This window comes from Anastrepha ludens, chromosome 4 (assembly GCF_028408465.1).
Source record: "Anastrepha ludens isolate Willacy chromosome 4, idAnaLude1.1, whole genome shotgun sequence".
Classification (NCBI taxonomy): Eukaryota; Metazoa; Arthropoda; class Insecta; order Diptera; family Tephritidae; genus Anastrepha; species Anastrepha ludens.
Genome location: NC_071500.1, coordinates 27,843,494 through 27,860,743, shown reverse-complemented (window position 1 = coordinate 27,860,743; position 17,250 = coordinate 27,843,494). Strand labels below are relative to the sequence as shown.

At 34.6% G+C, this 17,250-nt stretch overlaps 2 protein-coding genes across 7 annotated transcripts; one reads left to right on the top strand and one right to left on the bottom strand.

Annotated features, from left to right (window-relative positions):
* Nucleotides 1-8,222: 8,222 nt before the first annotated feature.
* On the bottom strand, nucleotides 8,223-11,659 carry LOC128861349 (differentially expressed in FDCP 8 homolog). 2 transcript variants are annotated; one of them, XM_054099435.1, is made up of 3 exons: nucleotides 10,851-11,659; nucleotides 10,637-10,681; nucleotides 8,223-9,088 (listed from the first exon to the last, which is right to left on the bottom strand). In XM_054099435.1, the coding sequence occupies exons 1-3, from the start codon at nucleotides 11,527-11,529 to the stop codon at nucleotides 8,364-8,366; spliced, it is 1,449 nt and encodes a 482-aa protein (XP_053955410.1). In that variant the 5' UTR covers nucleotides 11,530-11,659; the 3' UTR covers nucleotides 8,223-8,363. The 2 variants fall into 2 exon arrangements, with proteins under 2 accessions (XP_053955410.1, XP_053955411.1); XM_054099436.1 differs by lacking the exon at nucleotides 10,637-10,681 and having other exon boundaries at nucleotides 8,228-9,088; nucleotides 10,851-11,657.
* Nucleotides 11,660-13,991: 2,332 nt separating this feature from the next.
* Nucleotides 13,992-17,006, top strand: LOC128859718 (uncharacterized). 5 transcript variants are annotated; one of them, XM_054096751.1, is made up of 8 exons: nucleotides 13,992-14,058; nucleotides 14,173-14,294; nucleotides 14,394-14,694; nucleotides 15,259-15,796; nucleotides 15,852-15,955; nucleotides 16,011-16,259; nucleotides 16,337-16,484; nucleotides 16,561-17,006. In XM_054096751.1, the coding sequence occupies exons 2-8, from the start codon at nucleotides 14,230-14,232 to the stop codon at nucleotides 16,674-16,676; spliced, it is 1,521 nt and encodes a 506-aa protein (XP_053952726.1). In that variant the 5' UTR covers nucleotides 13,992-14,058; nucleotides 14,173-14,229; the 3' UTR covers nucleotides 16,677-17,006. The 5 variants fall into 5 exon arrangements, with proteins under 5 accessions (XP_053952726.1, XP_053952729.1, XP_053952727.1 ...); XM_054096752.1 differs by having other exon boundaries at nucleotides 14,052-14,294; nucleotides 14,397-14,694; XM_054096753.1 differs by having other exon boundaries at nucleotides 14,052-14,294; nucleotides 15,861-15,955.
* The last annotated feature ends 244 nt before the right edge of the window (nucleotides 17,007-17,250 follow it).

The window sequence follows — 17,250 nt, the reverse complement described above, 5'->3', positions numbered from 1 at the left end:
TTAGGTACATTTATTTACTTTTCCAGTAATAATTGTAAGGTCGCAAATTTCTGGCGAATTGCCATCCGATAGCTTACATAGAGAAAAAAATTTTAATTTCACGGTCAGGAGGCAGTGTGTTTACATTAAATATTAAAAGTGAAACAAGAAAGATATATAAAAAATCACGTGACTCAAAGTGCAATGGAAAAAAAAGTTGCTCCACGTCTGCATCATTTATCCTTGAAATTTTGATGGATCTGTAAAAAGTAAAAAAATTCTTGTAAAAAAAGTTATAAATAAAAGTTTAGTTATAGTCATAAATGTTACGCCATAAATGTCACACTTTAATTATATTTATAAATTTTTTTAATAAAAATATCAAGAATCAAATCTATAGAGAAAACACTTTCGAATATTAAAAAATATATTAAAAACTGTATGAGTTATCATGCAGACCGTGCCGGAAAAAGTAGATCCGAGAAAAACGAGTTTAAAGTTTGAGTTACAGGAGCGCGCAAACCGCTCTCTACTTAGTTAATGGGCTGTAGAAGCTGTAATATTGAGAATTTGTGCATGAAAATTGCACAGCAGGTATATTCTTAAGATACTATTGTATATTTTCGAAATATCGAAAAAGCAAAAAATCGATTTTTTTTAATTTTTGGGCGTATGTAACCCCTTAAGGGGTTATACGCAGTTATGAAGCAAATAAAAGACGGGTTGTCAAGGATTTATCCTGAAGAAACTTCAGAATATTTTAATTTGAAAATGTTTGGCGGTTATAAAAGCATCCTTTAAGAACGTGACAAAATTTTTTATTTATGAAAATGTTGATTATAGAGCGCGCTGCAGGCGATTTCTGGAACCTCCTTTAAAAAAAGACGATTTACGGTGTACATCGTAACTCAGGATTGGATTATCTGAAATCAAAAAACCAAACAAATTTTGTTAATATATTAGATTATCTAGTCATTTTCGTTCGGCTAATCAAAATAGTGAATTTTCACAAAATGGCAGCTTTTAAAAGAAATGATTTCGATTTTTACGTTAAAATTTGGCCGTAAATTGATTATAAAATGAAAAATAAGTATCAGATTTACAAAAGGAAAGAATAATTACTAGAAAATGTATCTTTAAATATTGAGTTAAAACGGTTGACCGATCAAACAAGCCGTTTTCGAGATATCGTGTACACCGACTTGAAAAATGCCGTTTTGAAAAAAACACGTTTAAAGTTTCAATACCTACCTTAAAAAGTGCCGAGGCATCTCTACATATTTAGGTATAACTCCGAAAGTATTGCTTATATCTACTTCAAATTTCGTGCGCATACTTTTGAATATATGTACATTACAAAAATGCAATAAAAAAATCGATTTTTTAAGGGAAGGTAGTAAGTTGTTATTGAACAATTTTTACTCGTACAACTACAGGTACGAGTAGGGACCTAATATGTCCAGTTTTTTTGAATATTTTTGTAATATCACTTTCAAATTTCAATCGAAACTAAGTATCCGCCATCCGTGAAATTTGCAAATTTTTGCTGGTTTCCTGTTCGTTTCCTATTTTGAAAACTTTTCACTTTAGTCAAAAGTAAAGGAATGCACCTAATGTTTTATTAACTAACTTTTCTACTATAAATAAAAAAATTCACAGTGAAAAATTTTAAATTTCATGAATTTATACTGGGCGTCTTCAAGTGGTTGCAAATTTAATTCGATGGTGAATTTGTCACTGGATCTGATTACAGTTTTATGATCACCAAACATATTAACATTTACTCTCTCGCGCTCTTCAATAATGTCTGCTTCAAATGCTAAATCAAAAAATCCGTTATATCTTTGAATACTCCATAGAAAGTCGTTTCTATCGATTTTCTCCACGAAGCAGTGAATGCAATGGCTCAGGTGTTGGAGACAATAATGATAATTTTAATAACACAGCACAGCCTATGTGTTTCTCCAACGATAGACGCACACAACCTCCATTGGTTCAATTATAATTAAAGAATAAGAGCTGTAGTCAATTGTTTAATCATATTGAAACGATACTTAATTCACATCTACAATTCAAACATTTCTTCTTGCGGGTTGAGGATTATCACGTAATTGATCTGTGTGATAAGATCGACTATGCCTCATTACCAAAGGAGCATTTTGACGTAGAGAGAGGCAGCTCTTTCTTTTTGTGTTTGACAAGCTTGCAGTCGGACCATTAGATTAGAGTAGATTCTTTATAACCACTTGCACTTCGACCTCATGGTCTTTTGTGTCCTCTACTCATCAGAGCCCAGTTCCCTTAAATTATTTAAACTCAGGATGGAGCTGGGTTGGATTGAGCGTATGTGCCTTTCTTCTGGCTGCAATTGCCCAAGTTGTCTCAACCTTGACCGCGCTATAGCGCTGCATTCCAGGAGAAGGTGTATTGGAGTCTCGTGAGATTGGTTGCGGAAATGACAAGAGTCCGTAGGCCAAATTCCGATCATGCGCAGTTGACTTCGCAGTCTCCAGTGAGCTGTGAGAATACCCGTGAGCATTCTCAGTTTATCCTTAGGAAGGGTTATGAGTTTTTTAAACCTCTTTTGGTTGTACCCTCCCAGTAGGGATTTTGACTGGGGTAGCCGCATAGTTTGGTGCCAGCAAACTTCCATTAACCCTAGCTCTTCACTCAGAGCTTCTCCTTGATGGTGTGTTTTCCCATAGCAAGGAAGGGCTCGGCTCCAATCAAAGACGAGGCCGCAACCTCTCTCGAGAATACGTCCAATATTGCGTTCGCAGTTATACCCCTGTAATTTGAGGCCCAAATTAGTCGGATGCAATTGTATGTTGTTAGTAGATTAAGTTTCTCGATACAATCAACGACCAGTGAGAATTTGATCTCACAGGACGATAGGGCCATGAGTGCCGCCTGACTGTCACTCAGAATGGCAATTCACTCATTCCGGAAATTTCTAAGTTTATCTCTGCACATAGACAAATGACATACACCTCCGCTTGGAAGATGCTTGGAAAACTGCCCATCGGCACAGAGCGCTTGGTTCTGAGGCCGTAAATTCTAGCAAATATGCCTTCTGAGGTGTTCGAGCCATCTGTGCACCAGTACAGGGTACACTCCTGGAGTTTTTTTCAAATACAGTTCTACTCCAGTTTAGCTTATTGTTCATTTAAATTCTGAACTTCTTTTCGAATTTGATTATCTTAGTGATATCATCTCTGGGTAGCTGGGTAAGTGGGAGCTGCAGCCTTAGCACTTCCATGTTTTTAGATTTTCATCACTTTTCCTCTCCCGAAGCCTTGCCTGGTAATATTCAGCAGGGTACGATTGGCTGATTGCTGTATAACTACAAATGTATATGAAGCGGTATCAGCTCAAGCATCACCTCCATCGCAGTTGTGGGGCAAGTCCGCATCGCCCACTTAATGCACACGCATGCTAAGCGCAGAAGCTTAGTTAGCGCTGCCCGCACCATCGAGAGAGTGACTCCCGATGCGCCAATGATCACTCCACATGCCACTATTTGTCCTTATTATCATGATGTACACCCATCTCCGGATTCTTGGACTACAGCCCCAAGATCTTCCTGTTAGATCATGAGAGCCTTTGCTGCTTTGGACAAGGCTTCGTCAGCATGCCTCCATATAGATACGGCGCATACTAAAGCGATGCTATGCCCTGTCCGATTGCTTGTTCATCTGCAGCGGATTGACTCGCAATATTCCGAAGTTTAGTTGCATAATGGCCTTGTTGTGCAAATTAAGATCTTTTAGAAATTTAATCACTCAAATTCAAATTACATAATGAGCAATTATCAGATTGATTGTCGCTGCATACACACTGATAAACAATACAACTTTTCACAATGTGCATACCATCAAACTGAATTAATTAGAAATTGAGTAGAAATCAAATGGTGTAACCGTCGAAGACTGAATTAAAAATGCGAAAATCGCTTTTATAAAGCGATGAAGTGAGTAAAGTAAAAAAATACAATCTTCACGAGACATTCGCTAAGGATAACCTTCAAACTGTGAAATTTGGAGCACCTATTTTGAGATTAGAAAGGAAACAGTATTTATTTTAAATGTTCCTATTGTAATAAAGAATGTAGACTATGAACTAAATGGACTATAAAACTGCATACCCAGAAAAGCTCTAAAAATTCTAGTTAAAAAATTTTATATTTTGATAAAGTTTTGAAAAGCTATTAAAAATTTTGGACGAAATTCGGAACTTTTCGTTATATGGTTTTAGTGATAGTATGAACCATATTTTTATAAAAAGCAATGTGGAGGGTTCATAACTTTGCAGTGGGGTGTATATGAAAATAAATGGTAGGGATACGATTTACGACTGCCAGAGGAACCAGCAGGCTTTTTATATATTTATCCTACGCACGACGGCTAAGCGATCTAGAGATGATACGTTAGATAGTGACAGTTCTGATGAATATTACTTTGAATCTGATAAGACGGAAGATGACGGCGTTACTTCGTCAAGTGGAAGTGAAGTCCGTGCAATAAGGACATTTCAGGCATTTCAGCATTAGCAGTTATAGCAGTTTTTAATACAATAATTATTTTTTGATTTTATGAAAATTTTTTCTTGCTTTAAATAAAGCCTTAGTTTTTATAGTGTTCAGCGTATTTATTTTCTTTACTGCGCACTTCAATACCTCTCGTCCTCAGCGACGCTCGCCCGTCGAGCGGCCCCGTCGCCAAAGGGTTAAAACTTCGTTATTTATGCAGGCAGGGTTACTTGTGCAAGGGCATGACAAGCAAAATGAATTTTTCATCTTATTTTGACACCAAAAATGTTTACCAAGCCTCTAGCTAACGATTCAGCGAAACTGGGAAAAATAACGATTCCGTTTCAGTAAAATAAAATGCAAAAACTGGAATTCATTTCCAACTCTCCACAAGGTCAGCAATGGTGTGTAACTTGGAAAAATTACGATATTAGTTAAATAAAGGGAATATGTACACTGCCTTATCATCTAACCGGTTGCACATACACATTCACTTATATAATATGATTTTCAAAATTTAATGTCATCGGAATTTTTTTATTTTATAACCGCGCGATTGTGAACAATTGGAATATAATTTTGTATTATAATACATTTTATAACGGTTGTATGTAACAGCATAAAAGAATCGAGATATGTAGATATAGACATCTATATATGTACGTAAATATGTATGCATATACCAAAATGCTCAGAATGATGATTTAGCCATGGACAACTGCCTGCGTGTCCATGCACACGTAATTCGAACAAAAATGAATAAATATTTCAATGGGAGAAATCAGTCAATAACCGCACCCACCCGCCATTATGTAAAGGTAATTTTATGTAAATATCTAAATATATATAATTGGCGCTTACACCCTTTATTGGGTGTTTGGCCGATCTCCTGCTCCTATTCGTAGCATAAGTCTTGATATTTTTCCACAAATGGAGTCACCTACTGTTTTCTGTCGCCTCCGAAGGGTAGGAGCTTTTTCATGGAAGAAACACGCTCGGAGGTTTATTATTGCTTACCCACGTCCGCTTTGAATCGATTGGTGTTTCATTTCCCTTAGTTGCGAGTCTGGGCACTACCGTATAAATATTACTGAGGTCGAACAAAAACTATACCCACTTTTAGAATTAGAACTAAATTTCCGTCCGCCCCTTTGATGTTACGACCCATAACTCTCATTGTCTATATTTGTTTGATTCCAAAAATTAATAGCCAACCCAATATTAATTATATTAAAATTTACGCGGGTACATAAAGTTTGGAAAGGACCAACGCAAATTGAACAGCGGGTAGTATCAGTAGAACAGCTGACCTAATTTTTTTACATTCTATTTTTACGATCTCTAAATTTTAGAATTTTATTTAAATTACTCTGACAGATTAACAGTTCTTTGATTATAGATTTTGACGTTTTAGGAACGAATACCAAAACAAAAAAACAAAAAACATTGCTCTTACTGTTTTTGCTCTACTACTTCTACCTGTTAATGTGGCTTGGTCCGGACCTACTTTAGAATTCCTTACTTGTTTATTTTATCCTCGACAATTAAACACTAAAAGTACGTTCACATATGCAGTAGTTAGCAATGAATCCACAAAAATTAATCTACCTGTTCACATCTGACGGATTAGCTGTAAAATTCACAATCAGCAGTCAAAACTGTTTTGAAAGGTTTTTCTTCATAGAAACTAGTTTGGTGGAATATTTTGGAGTTTTTTGTTTGTTTAATTATTATTAAGGGGTTATACGCAGTTATGACGATTTTTTTTTATTACATTTTTGTAATGTACATATATTCAAAAGTATACGCACGAAATTTGAAGTAGATCTAAGCAATACTTTCGGAGTTATACCTAAATATGTAGAGATGCCTCGGCACGTTTTAAGGTAGGTATTGAAACTTTAAACGTGTTTTTTTCAAAACGGCATTTTTCAAGTCGGTGTACACGATATCTCGAAAACGGCTTGTTTGATCGGTCAACCGTTTTAACTCAATCTTTAAAGATACATTTTCTAGTAATTAATCGTTCCTTTTGTAAATCTGATACTTATTTTCCATTTTATAATCAATTTACGGCCAAATTTTAACGTAAAAATCGAAATCATTTCTTTTAAAAGCTGCCATTTTGTGAAAATTCACTATTTTGATTAGCCGAACGAAAATTACTAGATAATCTAATATATTAACAAAATTTGTTTGGTTTTTTGATTTCAGATAATCCAATCCTGAGTTACGATGTACACCGTAAATCGTCTTTTTTTAAAGGAGGTTCCAGAAATCGCCTGCAGCGCGCTCTATAATCAACATTTTCATAAATAAAAAATTTTGTTACGTTCTTGAAGGATGCTTTTATAACCGCCAAAAATTTTCAAATTAAAATATTCTGAAGTTTCTTCAGGATAAATCCTTGACAACCCGTATTTTATTTGCTTCATAACTGCGTATAACCCCTTAATGCAGAAAAGACAAACAGAAGCAATAGTTTTCATTTAATTACGCATTTCGCTACTAGTAATAGACAGTTGGGAGAGACCCATAAAAAGTCTACTGAGGTTGTAAAAAATGATGGCAGCAATACGCATACGAAATGCGATATTATAAAGGATTTCCAATAGAGGTGTTATTTTGATATTCAAAGAAAAGTGATATTTTTTAATATAAATGATCGGGTGTTTATTTCATTATAAAGAGGAAGGTATGCCGTTAATAGTGGAATATAACATCAGGCAAATGACCCCCACGACCACGCTCACAGGACAATATCTTTTTCATGAAATTTTCCATAACCGAATTGCAAAGTGGGTGCCCTATGTGCTCGATAGCCTTACGAATTCCATCTTTAAGGTCTTAAATCGACCCTGGGCTGTTGGCGTAGACCTTTTCTTTCACGTGGCCCCAAAGAAAAATGTCACAAGGTGTTCAATCACAAGATCTCGGTGACCAATTGTGATCACCTCTTCGAGGGAAAACACGGTCCGGAAACTTTTACCGTAAAAGATCAATGGTTTCGTTGCTTGTGTGGCACGTAGCGCCATCTTGTTGAAAATAAACGTTGTCCAGATCAATACCATCCAATTCCGGCCATAAAAAATCGTTAATTATCTCTCGATAGCGATAGATAACACCTGTTATTGGAAAAGGTTTTATTTTATAATAAGCACAACAGGCCAAAGTGACTATGGACGCACGCTTTTTTCTGTAATCTGAATGCATAATTAATAATATCTAGCAAAAATTTCACTAGAATTATGTCTACAAACCTCTTTTCTTTACCGCACTCCGATTTATTTATTTATAATATAATCTAGAATTTCGGGAGCGAAATGTTGTATTGGTAATCTCGCTTTTTAATTACGTATTGAGAGTTAAGATCGAAAAAGTAGATAATCTAGTTATATGTGAAACTATTTCGAAAGTGCAAGCATATATACGATTTATATATCCATATATACATATACTGTTGCAAATCAATATTGAAGTTGTTGTTGTTGTTGTCGCAGCATAAACATTCCCACACATATACGGGTAATGCTGCTGAAGTGACAGCCCTTGACCTGATATAAATCCAGGTCGATCCGGTTACGTAAAACCGACTATTGTTGGAACGCACCCTTCATGGGAACTAACTCTCAATATTTTTACATTCGCTTTTGCTCCATAGTGTAAATATTTATAAAGTTTTATGTAGCATTAATATTTTTATTAGTACAAAAAGTCAATATAATGTAAAAACTTATTTTATAAAGCAAATAAATGTATGTACAATACATAATACACTTTCTTGACATAATTCAATTTCTAGGATTTGATGCTACATACATATCTATAAAAATATTGAATAACATGGTCTAAACTACTAAATCTCATCAGCATCGCTTGTGTCATCACCATTATTGTTTTCTAATTGATTTTTTCGTTCTTGCAATCGCAAACATTTCGGACAAATCATATTCTTTCGCGTCATGCAAACACGATGGTAAATAGAATTGCACTTGTCGCACATGATACAGCCATCGTCGAAGGGGAATATCACTTCATTATTGCCGCAAATCTCGCATATGTAAGCTTTGGCACGGCATATCTCGCAATTGCGTATGTGCTGGTCGAATGCGTTGAACAATTTCTGCAAGTATTCTATTAAAATGCTTTTTTCAATAAGCTCTAAATCATTTATTGAATAAAATTCGGTGGATTGTATGAGGTGACAACGTGAATCACTCACGCCAGTGTTATCGTTGGTAAGTTGGGCACTTATTTGCTTATCTAAAAATTTTTCCTCGGCTGCTGTTCGGCATTCCAGTAAATATTTCCTCATATAAAATAAATTTTGGCGCATCTTCTTAATGTTACCCAATTTCTCCAAGAATACAAACAGCTTTGGATTCGCCTCCTCTAGCTTAATTAGTGGTTTATCGCAGAAGAGCGATATTTCTTGAAGCGCAGCACGTGATACTTTATGTTGTGTGAAATCCCAATTGTGCACTACTCGAGCAGGTATGATACTATTATCATTCCAATGGCAATTTGGACAATAATACAGGCCACTGTAGTCGCACAAACGTGGTTCAATCCAAGAGTTTTCTATTTAAAATTAAAAACAAAAACAAAAGATTACGATTTTTCAAAAAGCTTTTTGGAGTGTACATTGTGAAATTGAGTATGATAGCTAGAAGAATATTTATTGTTTGTAGGAGGGTCAATTTAAAAAATAATAATTGATAGGAGAAATCAATAGATTGGCATAAATATTAATATTATATGTATACGATAATAATTTACAAAATATAAAACGAAAGTAAATCTTTATTTCTACATATAATATTTAGAATAAAAACACCTTCTGTCTTACGTATTAGAGGATTTTTATAAGTTTCACCGAGAGTTTTTCCGAACGCCCGAAAGAAGAATATATAGATCGAATTTCTCGCGAAATAAATCTCACTTCGAATTATTCGAATGTAAGAATATCAACTCTGATAGCCATATGAAAAATTGGAAACCATTAAGCATAAATTTCCTTGGAAATTTTGATAAAAATGCATTGCGAACTTTGTTTGAGGGAGAAGCAAATGTAGAGCATCATGCGATTATGAGATATTTGAGAGACAATTATAATCACGTGGATCTGCCTGAAACTTTATAAGCATAGTGCAATTTATTGTTTGTGTATGTACTGAACAAATTGTTTTTCATAATTATGCAATATTAGAGGCTAAACAAAGAAGCTTTTGTTACAAATCTCCCACTCAAAGCAAAAAATTTGCTATTCCATCAATCGTTGGCGCTTTTTTTAAGTTTTTATTTTTTTTGCGTGGATATAAAAAGAGCTCTGCAGATATTTTGCGGTTAGTATACGAAGTTTTAGCAATGTTGTTGTAGCAGCATAAACATTCCCCATACTTACATAAGGGGAATGCTACTGGAGTGACAGTCCTTGGCTGGATATAAATTCGGGTCGTTTCGGTAACGCAGAACCGACTATCGTGGAAACGAAGTTTTAGCAATATTTGGGGCTACTTTATGGTCACAATGAATAGCTTTGGAAGAACAGCTTAGAATTCTCCAAGACTTACTTTTTGCACAAAACGTAACATTACAACTTACTCTACAAAATGACGTTTTGAACTTAAACAACAGTAATTGGACACAGTTGTCATTTTTTATTCTTATTATATTTTATTGTTCAATGGGCACTATTTTCGACCGAAATTGGTGTTGCCGATAAGGGAATTTATATTCGAAAATGAAAAATTTCCGCGAAAAATGCATATCAAGCGGAAGCGGAAATCGAATTATCCCGAAGAAAGTGAAGTTCATGGCTTGGCTGATTATGTTTTCTTTCCTGGAAAAAAATGTTATCTCATCACATGGCAATATTACAATAATAATATCATGAAAATATTGGTAAACGTCCTGCGAAAATATTGCGTATTTCTTATGACAATAGAACAATAAAAACGATGCACATTTGCCTGGTCAAACTGCAGCCCTGACAGTCCTGGGGCAAGGAAGAATAAATGTAATATTATTACGAAAAAAAACCTTTAGTTTTAAAAAACTTGAAATTATTTTTCAATATAAATTTCGAGTGCGCTTAAAGCAAGTTATAACTAATAAAAATATGTTTACCCTCTTTTTTGTTCGAGCCAAAACAGCTAATCGAGTTGGGTTGTGCTAAATAAAAATAAAAACAGAAATTAACGAAATAAATCTACTACGAACATAATGCTGACTTAAATTATTATCTTTTTTTTTAATTTGTGTTTATGTATTTTACATATAATTATTTTAGGTTAGCAAAACATATTTCTCTGTTACTCCGTAAAAGTGATTTAACACTTACTAAAGTTTAGTAGAGTTCCACATTCTACACATTTGTATCGCTGCGCAGCCAAACCGATCTCAGGACAAATTTCATCAATAGGGTAACAGCGTTCGGATGCTATCACATGTGCACATATCCGCACTACACTGTCAACACATTTTTGATGGGCTAGAAAACTGCAATCGCTGCACACATAACATGCTTGTATCATACGCCATATGATACCACTACAATGATCACAGTATTGACGGGTACCAATGTGTCCGCTCCGTTGCACATGAAAATGATGGCCCACAACTGTTTTTACCTGAGGAGGTACTTCCAACGGATCTGTCTGTGCTGACTCTAGCTCTTTTAGTGAGTACCGCAAATCAACTAAATGGCGAACCAACCAACGTCTTTCTTCACTACACTCATCGGTAAGCATTACCAAATCCCGGCAATGTGCAATCGCTGCTTCCAAATCTTGTACGTTAGCATCAGAAGTAAAAATTAATCGCCATTGTTCCTTCACTAAGGATGCTGGTATAGGATACGATCTGTCACTTTGAGACGCAGTAGAGCTAACGTCGTCATCGGGAGCCAAAGCTGCACTATTACTAGCGCTACTATGCTGCAACAAACTGGAAGCACTTTCACTAATCAAATTAGTCAACGCTCCAGGAATGCTGGCTAAACTATCACGAAACGGATTCATTTTTTGATTTGAGGTCACAGTCAACACATTATTCTAATCACAATAAAAGCTAAAACGTAGATATATATTTAATGAAATTAGCAAAATGTTTGTCATCAAACACACAGAATATAAATAAAAACAGCTGTATGTCAGTACAGCATTGAACGTCAAGGAAAAGCAGGGTGGCTGAAACAACATAAAAAGATATTACCTATAACCGATTGCAGGCTTATCGATTATTCTGATTTTCTAAAATAAGAGTAAACGTAGAGTAAAGCATTCTTAAGAGCCAAAAAAATCGTATCTGCAGCGAAACAACATTAAGGCGTTAATATGAAATAATTACCGAACAACCAATGGCAATTTGGCATCTGACGCCCAATATCTAATGCAAATCAGAGAGCTGTACTTTAAATAATCAATACTCACATATATTATTAAATCTCTAAAAGCCGACAATTTTGCAAATTTTAAGTCGCTTTCTCTTATTCCCGATTAAAGCCCAAAACACAAAAAAGCAATGATATTCAATGGACCTGTGTGCTTTAATTTAACATATGATGTTAAATACAGCCAATTCTTGATTGCAGTATCAGCGAGATTTTTTTATAATTTTCACCTTTTCATGTTTGCTTTATATTTCGATTATTTTGCGTCCTCATTCTATAAGTGTTTTGCAAGCAACCTGTATAGTTTTCCAAATCTAATATCGCTATATCCTCTTGTCAAAGAGAGACGAATTTAAGCCAAATTTATATTAATTTTTGCAAAATTCGCTCCAACATTGGCTGGAATCACATTGTTGTGTTTTAGACTTAGAGTTGGTCGCTTAACAAGAATGATAAAACACAATATTGGTTGTGACGATATCTGTGCAGGTAAACAACAAAGATGAGGAAATATTACTTGTATGTGAAAAGAAAGAGTAAACAGAAGCTTGAAAAGTGCTAAACACAAGAAATTACACATAAATACACGGTATAATTGGAAAAAAAATGCCAAAATCCACATATGGAGGTATTTTTATAATATGTGTTTTCACAAATTAACAAGCGGCACTTTATTTTGATTAGTTTATTTAATTTAAAAATTACAAATCTTAAATTCAGAATATTACCAAGCCATTCACTGAATATTGATAATCAACTACCCTTTTCGTTTTGTTTGTTTATTGGCAGTGAAGATTTCATCCTGTTGCCGAAATCGCGAAAATAAAATAGCGATTTTCGGAAGGTGCCACCTTCTGTATTCTGTATACCGTGAGTCGTACTATGCTGACGGCAGAGCAAATTATTAAGGCGCAATATTGTATTGTTTAACTCTTAGTAACGTCGATGTGGAGAATTTACAAATAAATTTACACATCACTAACGCAACATATGATTTGAAAGTCTGGATAAGTTCATTTGACGGAACTATTTGGTATTAAAATAAAATGTTTGAATCAGGTAAATGAAAAAATAGTTAATTGTTTTTTAAATGTTTATCTTTTTGGAGTTTACTCCTTAAGAAACAATATATAAGGCCCACGGTATGAAAAAAATATGGGTAGTAAAATCGTGTGAATCACCGGAAGTGTACGATGACGGAAGTGGCGCGTTGCCCTTTCTCTATGCCCCTTTTCTCTTTTGGTTTGTGGTTTTGATGGTTTATTTAGTCGGTAAGTGTTTATTTTAAATTTTTCCAACGAAGACACAAACCACCACTTTGAATATTTGAATATTATCTGCGCAGCGCAATAGTGCAACAACAAACCATACAGCAGCTACTCAGTGTTTTTGCTACTACATTTCACCTCAAACTGTGCATGTGTAATTGTGCTTGCGAATGTTTTGTTACAATGGAGAAACTACTCAGAGTGTTTCGCTCAAGGTGGATTTATTATAGGTGACAGCCAAGGTGGATTTAATAAGGTGACAGCATTCACCCAGCTGAATTTTTCGCCGTAGGTATGGCTTACGTCAAAATGATATGCTTTGTTTGTATGTATTGGTATGTTTACATTCGTATGTTTACATTTGCTTGCTGATTTTGACATGATGCTTGCACCAAATGCAACAACAAATACATGTAGGGTTTTACTTATATGTGTTTGCTGTCACCTGTAATAAATTCGCCTTGGTGACAGCATTCACCCAGCTGAATTTTTCGCCGTAGGTATGGCTTACGTCAAAATGATATGCTTTGTTTGTATGTATTGGTATGTTTACATTCGTATGTTTACATCTGCGATTGTACGTTGACGTGATGCTTGGACCAAACGCAACAACAAATACATGTAGGGTTTTACTTATAGGTGGTTGCTGTCACCTATAATAAATTCGCCTTGGTTTCGCTGCTACATTTGACATCAAACTGTGGCTCATCATCATAAATGTGTGGCTTACAAAATATATTCACCAATTTTGCTAATAGCAAAATTGCACAGCTGGAAAATAATCGATGATCGGAACATCGATGTACAACACCCATCATTTTTCAGTATCAAGCTCTTGATATTGGCCCGGTGCGATGTAATCAAGGTGAATTTATTATAATAATAATAAGGTAATAAATTCGCCTTGGATGTAATCGACTACAGCGTGCGGTGTGGACGAAACAAGAATTAATTCAACATTTATGCATTTTGTGCCTTTTGTAAATTGTGCTGTTTATTTCTAGTGGTTTTATATTAAATATCACAAATAGTGAAGTGAACACAACGTCGTATTTTGAGATATGGAAAATAAATATTCAAATGATGATAAAAACCAATCTCAAAAACTCGTGGATGCGGTTTGTAGGTAGGGTATGTAATTTATGTTTTTATACGATATAGATTGTACTGATGCGATTTGATAATTTTTATTCTGAATTTGATAGTAATTACATTTGTCTATTAGCAGCAATGTCATCAGGCCGCCACGTCCAGCTCCAAAATCTGGTGCAGAACGGCAGCGTCAATATAAACGTCGCAAACAACAAAAAAACGATAACGGTGATGAGTCCGCCAAAAAGGCTAGAGCTGAATACCGACGGCAATATAGGTTGAAGAAAAAGCTGGCAGCACAGATAAATACTGATTTTGCTGAAATTATTCTGAGGCAAGAAGCGGGGCCTTCTGAGCATCCAGCACCTGTAGTTACAGCATCATCGATGCAATTAAGTCCTGATGCAGGTCATGTAATTATTCAGCACAAAGCGGTAATTGAAACTGTAGAATTACTTTCTACACAACAAAAAAAGAGGTGTGTGTGTCAGCTCCGACACGCGACTGGAGTTTACTCCTTAAGAACGATTACCGTGATATTTAAAAATATATTTAATATGCAAAAGGAGTAAATGAAGACCTTTTCTATATTACTGGAAAAATTTAAATTTATTTATTAGCAGCGAATTGCGCAATTAAATTAGCTAATCCTTCTCCTTGTCTTTTCATCATATCGTTAAGATGAAAATAATAAAACAAAGCAAAAACACCGAAATATTCCACCAAAATAATTTCTATGAAGAAAAACCTTTCACAACAGTATTGATAGCTGATTGTCAATTTTGCAGGTATCTGCCATATGTGAACGGGTATATTAATTTTGTTGATTTATTGGTAATTAATGCATATGTGAACGTATTTTAAGCTCTTTGAAACCGTTATTTTTAAATATCACGGTAATCGTTCTTAAGGAGTACACTCCAGTCGCGTGTCGGAGCTGACACACACACCTCTTTTTATTTCCTTTTTATTAAGATGTGAAAGGCCTTCCATCACAGGAACCGGAAACATACACTCAAGAAATTCGAAAAGCTAAAAAACGATCTCATAACCAAATTCAAGAGGAAGAAAAATACCCGCTTTCAACAATTTTAACATATACCAACGTTGACGCCTCAAATCCTGAATATACAACAAAATGCAAGCAAGAAATAGAGCTTCCATTGGAGTGCCATGTAAATGTTGACACGGTTTGCCGAACGTGCTTACAAAAATTTGATAAAGACATAGCGAGCAGTTCCATAACTAATTCGTATTATCCAATATTTCAAACAACAAATTTAACGAAGAAATTAACCGCCTGCACATCTCTTAAAATCGAGCAGACGGATAAGTATCCTAAAAATCTATGCCACAATTGCTTTGTTAAAGTCAATGAATTTTACCAATTTCAAAGTTTATGTGTAGAGTCAATGCAGCAGTTTTGCCAAATATATTTAGGGTCGGACAATAACACTACTTTTGATACTACGGTTACGCAAGTCAAAAATGAGTTGCTGAGTGATGATGACACATTCGAGTCTGATGTGCAATTGGGTGAGTTGAAAATAGCAAAACAATCTTTACGTTTCGGTGATAATTCTATCTCAAGAATCAATAGAAGATACCAATGCCGGGACGCAATGTTCGATAGAATACAGTGATGATGACGGCTTGCTTCGACCGCTTCATTTCGAAACGATTAGCGAGGAAGAAGTAAGTAGTTGCAGCTTATGCACATTCCTATTAATAATTTAGTATCCAATAATAGAATAAAGAAAGGAAAAACACGTATTCAAAAATTGGCAAGGATGGAGCTATTCAAAGAACACTCGAAAATAAAATGGATGAATTATTAAAGCGACAAACAGAAATAGTAAAAATTGTTGCCGAAAATAATTTTCTATTACGACATAATTGTGAAATGTCAAGTGTATCCCCTATAAAATTTCCATTAGAAGCAGAAGATAAGTTACTAGAGCTAGAAACGCTATTAATGGGAGAAAACAAAGCAGAAATAGTAAGTTCAAAAGCTCAAATCAACTCCTACATATGTAATACGAAATCATATTCCTATATAAAGTTTTTCTTTTACAGATAGGTATTCTAAGAAGAGTAACGGGGGGACAGATAAAAGGTATTGACGCTATTTTTGGAAAGCAAATAATAATGGAGTATAATTACAATGGAGAAAAGGGCAAAAAGTCTTTAAAATCATTCAACAATTGCCTGGATGCTCTTTATGGTAGTTGATTACTTAAAATTGCCCACATAATGTGTGCATATATTCAATTTTTAAACAAAACTTTTCTGTGTTATAGAAGCCACGTATGGAGAGGGCAGATCATTTGACGATTTTATAAATATTCTGCGACAACAATTAAAGAAAGTGAAAAATCGTTTTAATAAGCAAAAGAGTAGAATGAATAGTCATTAGCCTCAACGCAAAAATTATGTAAATTTTTTATATTTTCAATTTATTGCGCTATTTATCTTATTTTAGAACCTTAACCTTCTCAATGCAGCATTATTTTTAGTTTGTAAAATTATTTTCGGAATATTATTATTTTATATAGTTTTAGTATTATGTGCATAATGAAATAAGTGTATGAATAAAACTTGGTAAATACGAATTTGTTATTTCCAGTAGTTAAAAAACACACCCTGGGATTTGTCTATTGCTATTTCTATAACTCTTTGGTTCTTTTTTGTAAATTTATTGAAAGTTACATATAAAGAAATAGAGAGTAAATTCACGCTTCCACAACAGTTGGTTCTACCTAGACTTACATGTGCGGTCACTTCACCAGCATTCCCTTAGAAATTTATGGCGAACGTTTTATGCGGTTAAAGAACAACATAACTTCAACAGTCAACTTTTTTATTTTAGGTATACCATCATCAAGAGGTTTGTCTATTGCTATTTCAGCGATAGCTTTTTATTTAATACGAAAAGGGCATGCCATTTAAAAGGACTTTATCTGATTATTTTTATAACTTTAAAATTATAT

Coding starts and splice junctions, on each gene's coding strand:
- LOC128861349 (XM_054099435.1), bottom strand. CDS start 11,529: ATGAATCCGTTTCGTGATAGTTTAGCCAGCATTCCTGGAGCGTTGACT. Junction 10,682..10,850: donor TGGAACTCTACTAAACTTTA/GTAAGTGTTAAA, acceptor ATTTTTATTTAG/CACAACCCAACTCGATTAGC. Junction 9,089..10,636: donor TGGCTCGAACAAAAAAGAGG/GTAAACATATTT, acceptor AATTTTAAATAG/AAAACTCTTGGATTGAACCA.
- LOC128859718 (XM_054096751.1), top strand. CDS start 14,230: ATGGAAAATAAATATTCAAATGATGATAAAAACCAATCTCAAAAACTC. Junction 15,956..16,010: donor AAACGATTAGCGAGGAAGAA/GTAAGTAGTTGC, acceptor ATCCAATAATAG/AATAAAGAAAGGAAAAACAC. Junction 16,260..16,336: donor GAGAAAACAAAGCAGAAATA/GTAAGTTCAAAA, acceptor TTTCTTTTACAG/ATAGGTATTCTAAGAAGAGT.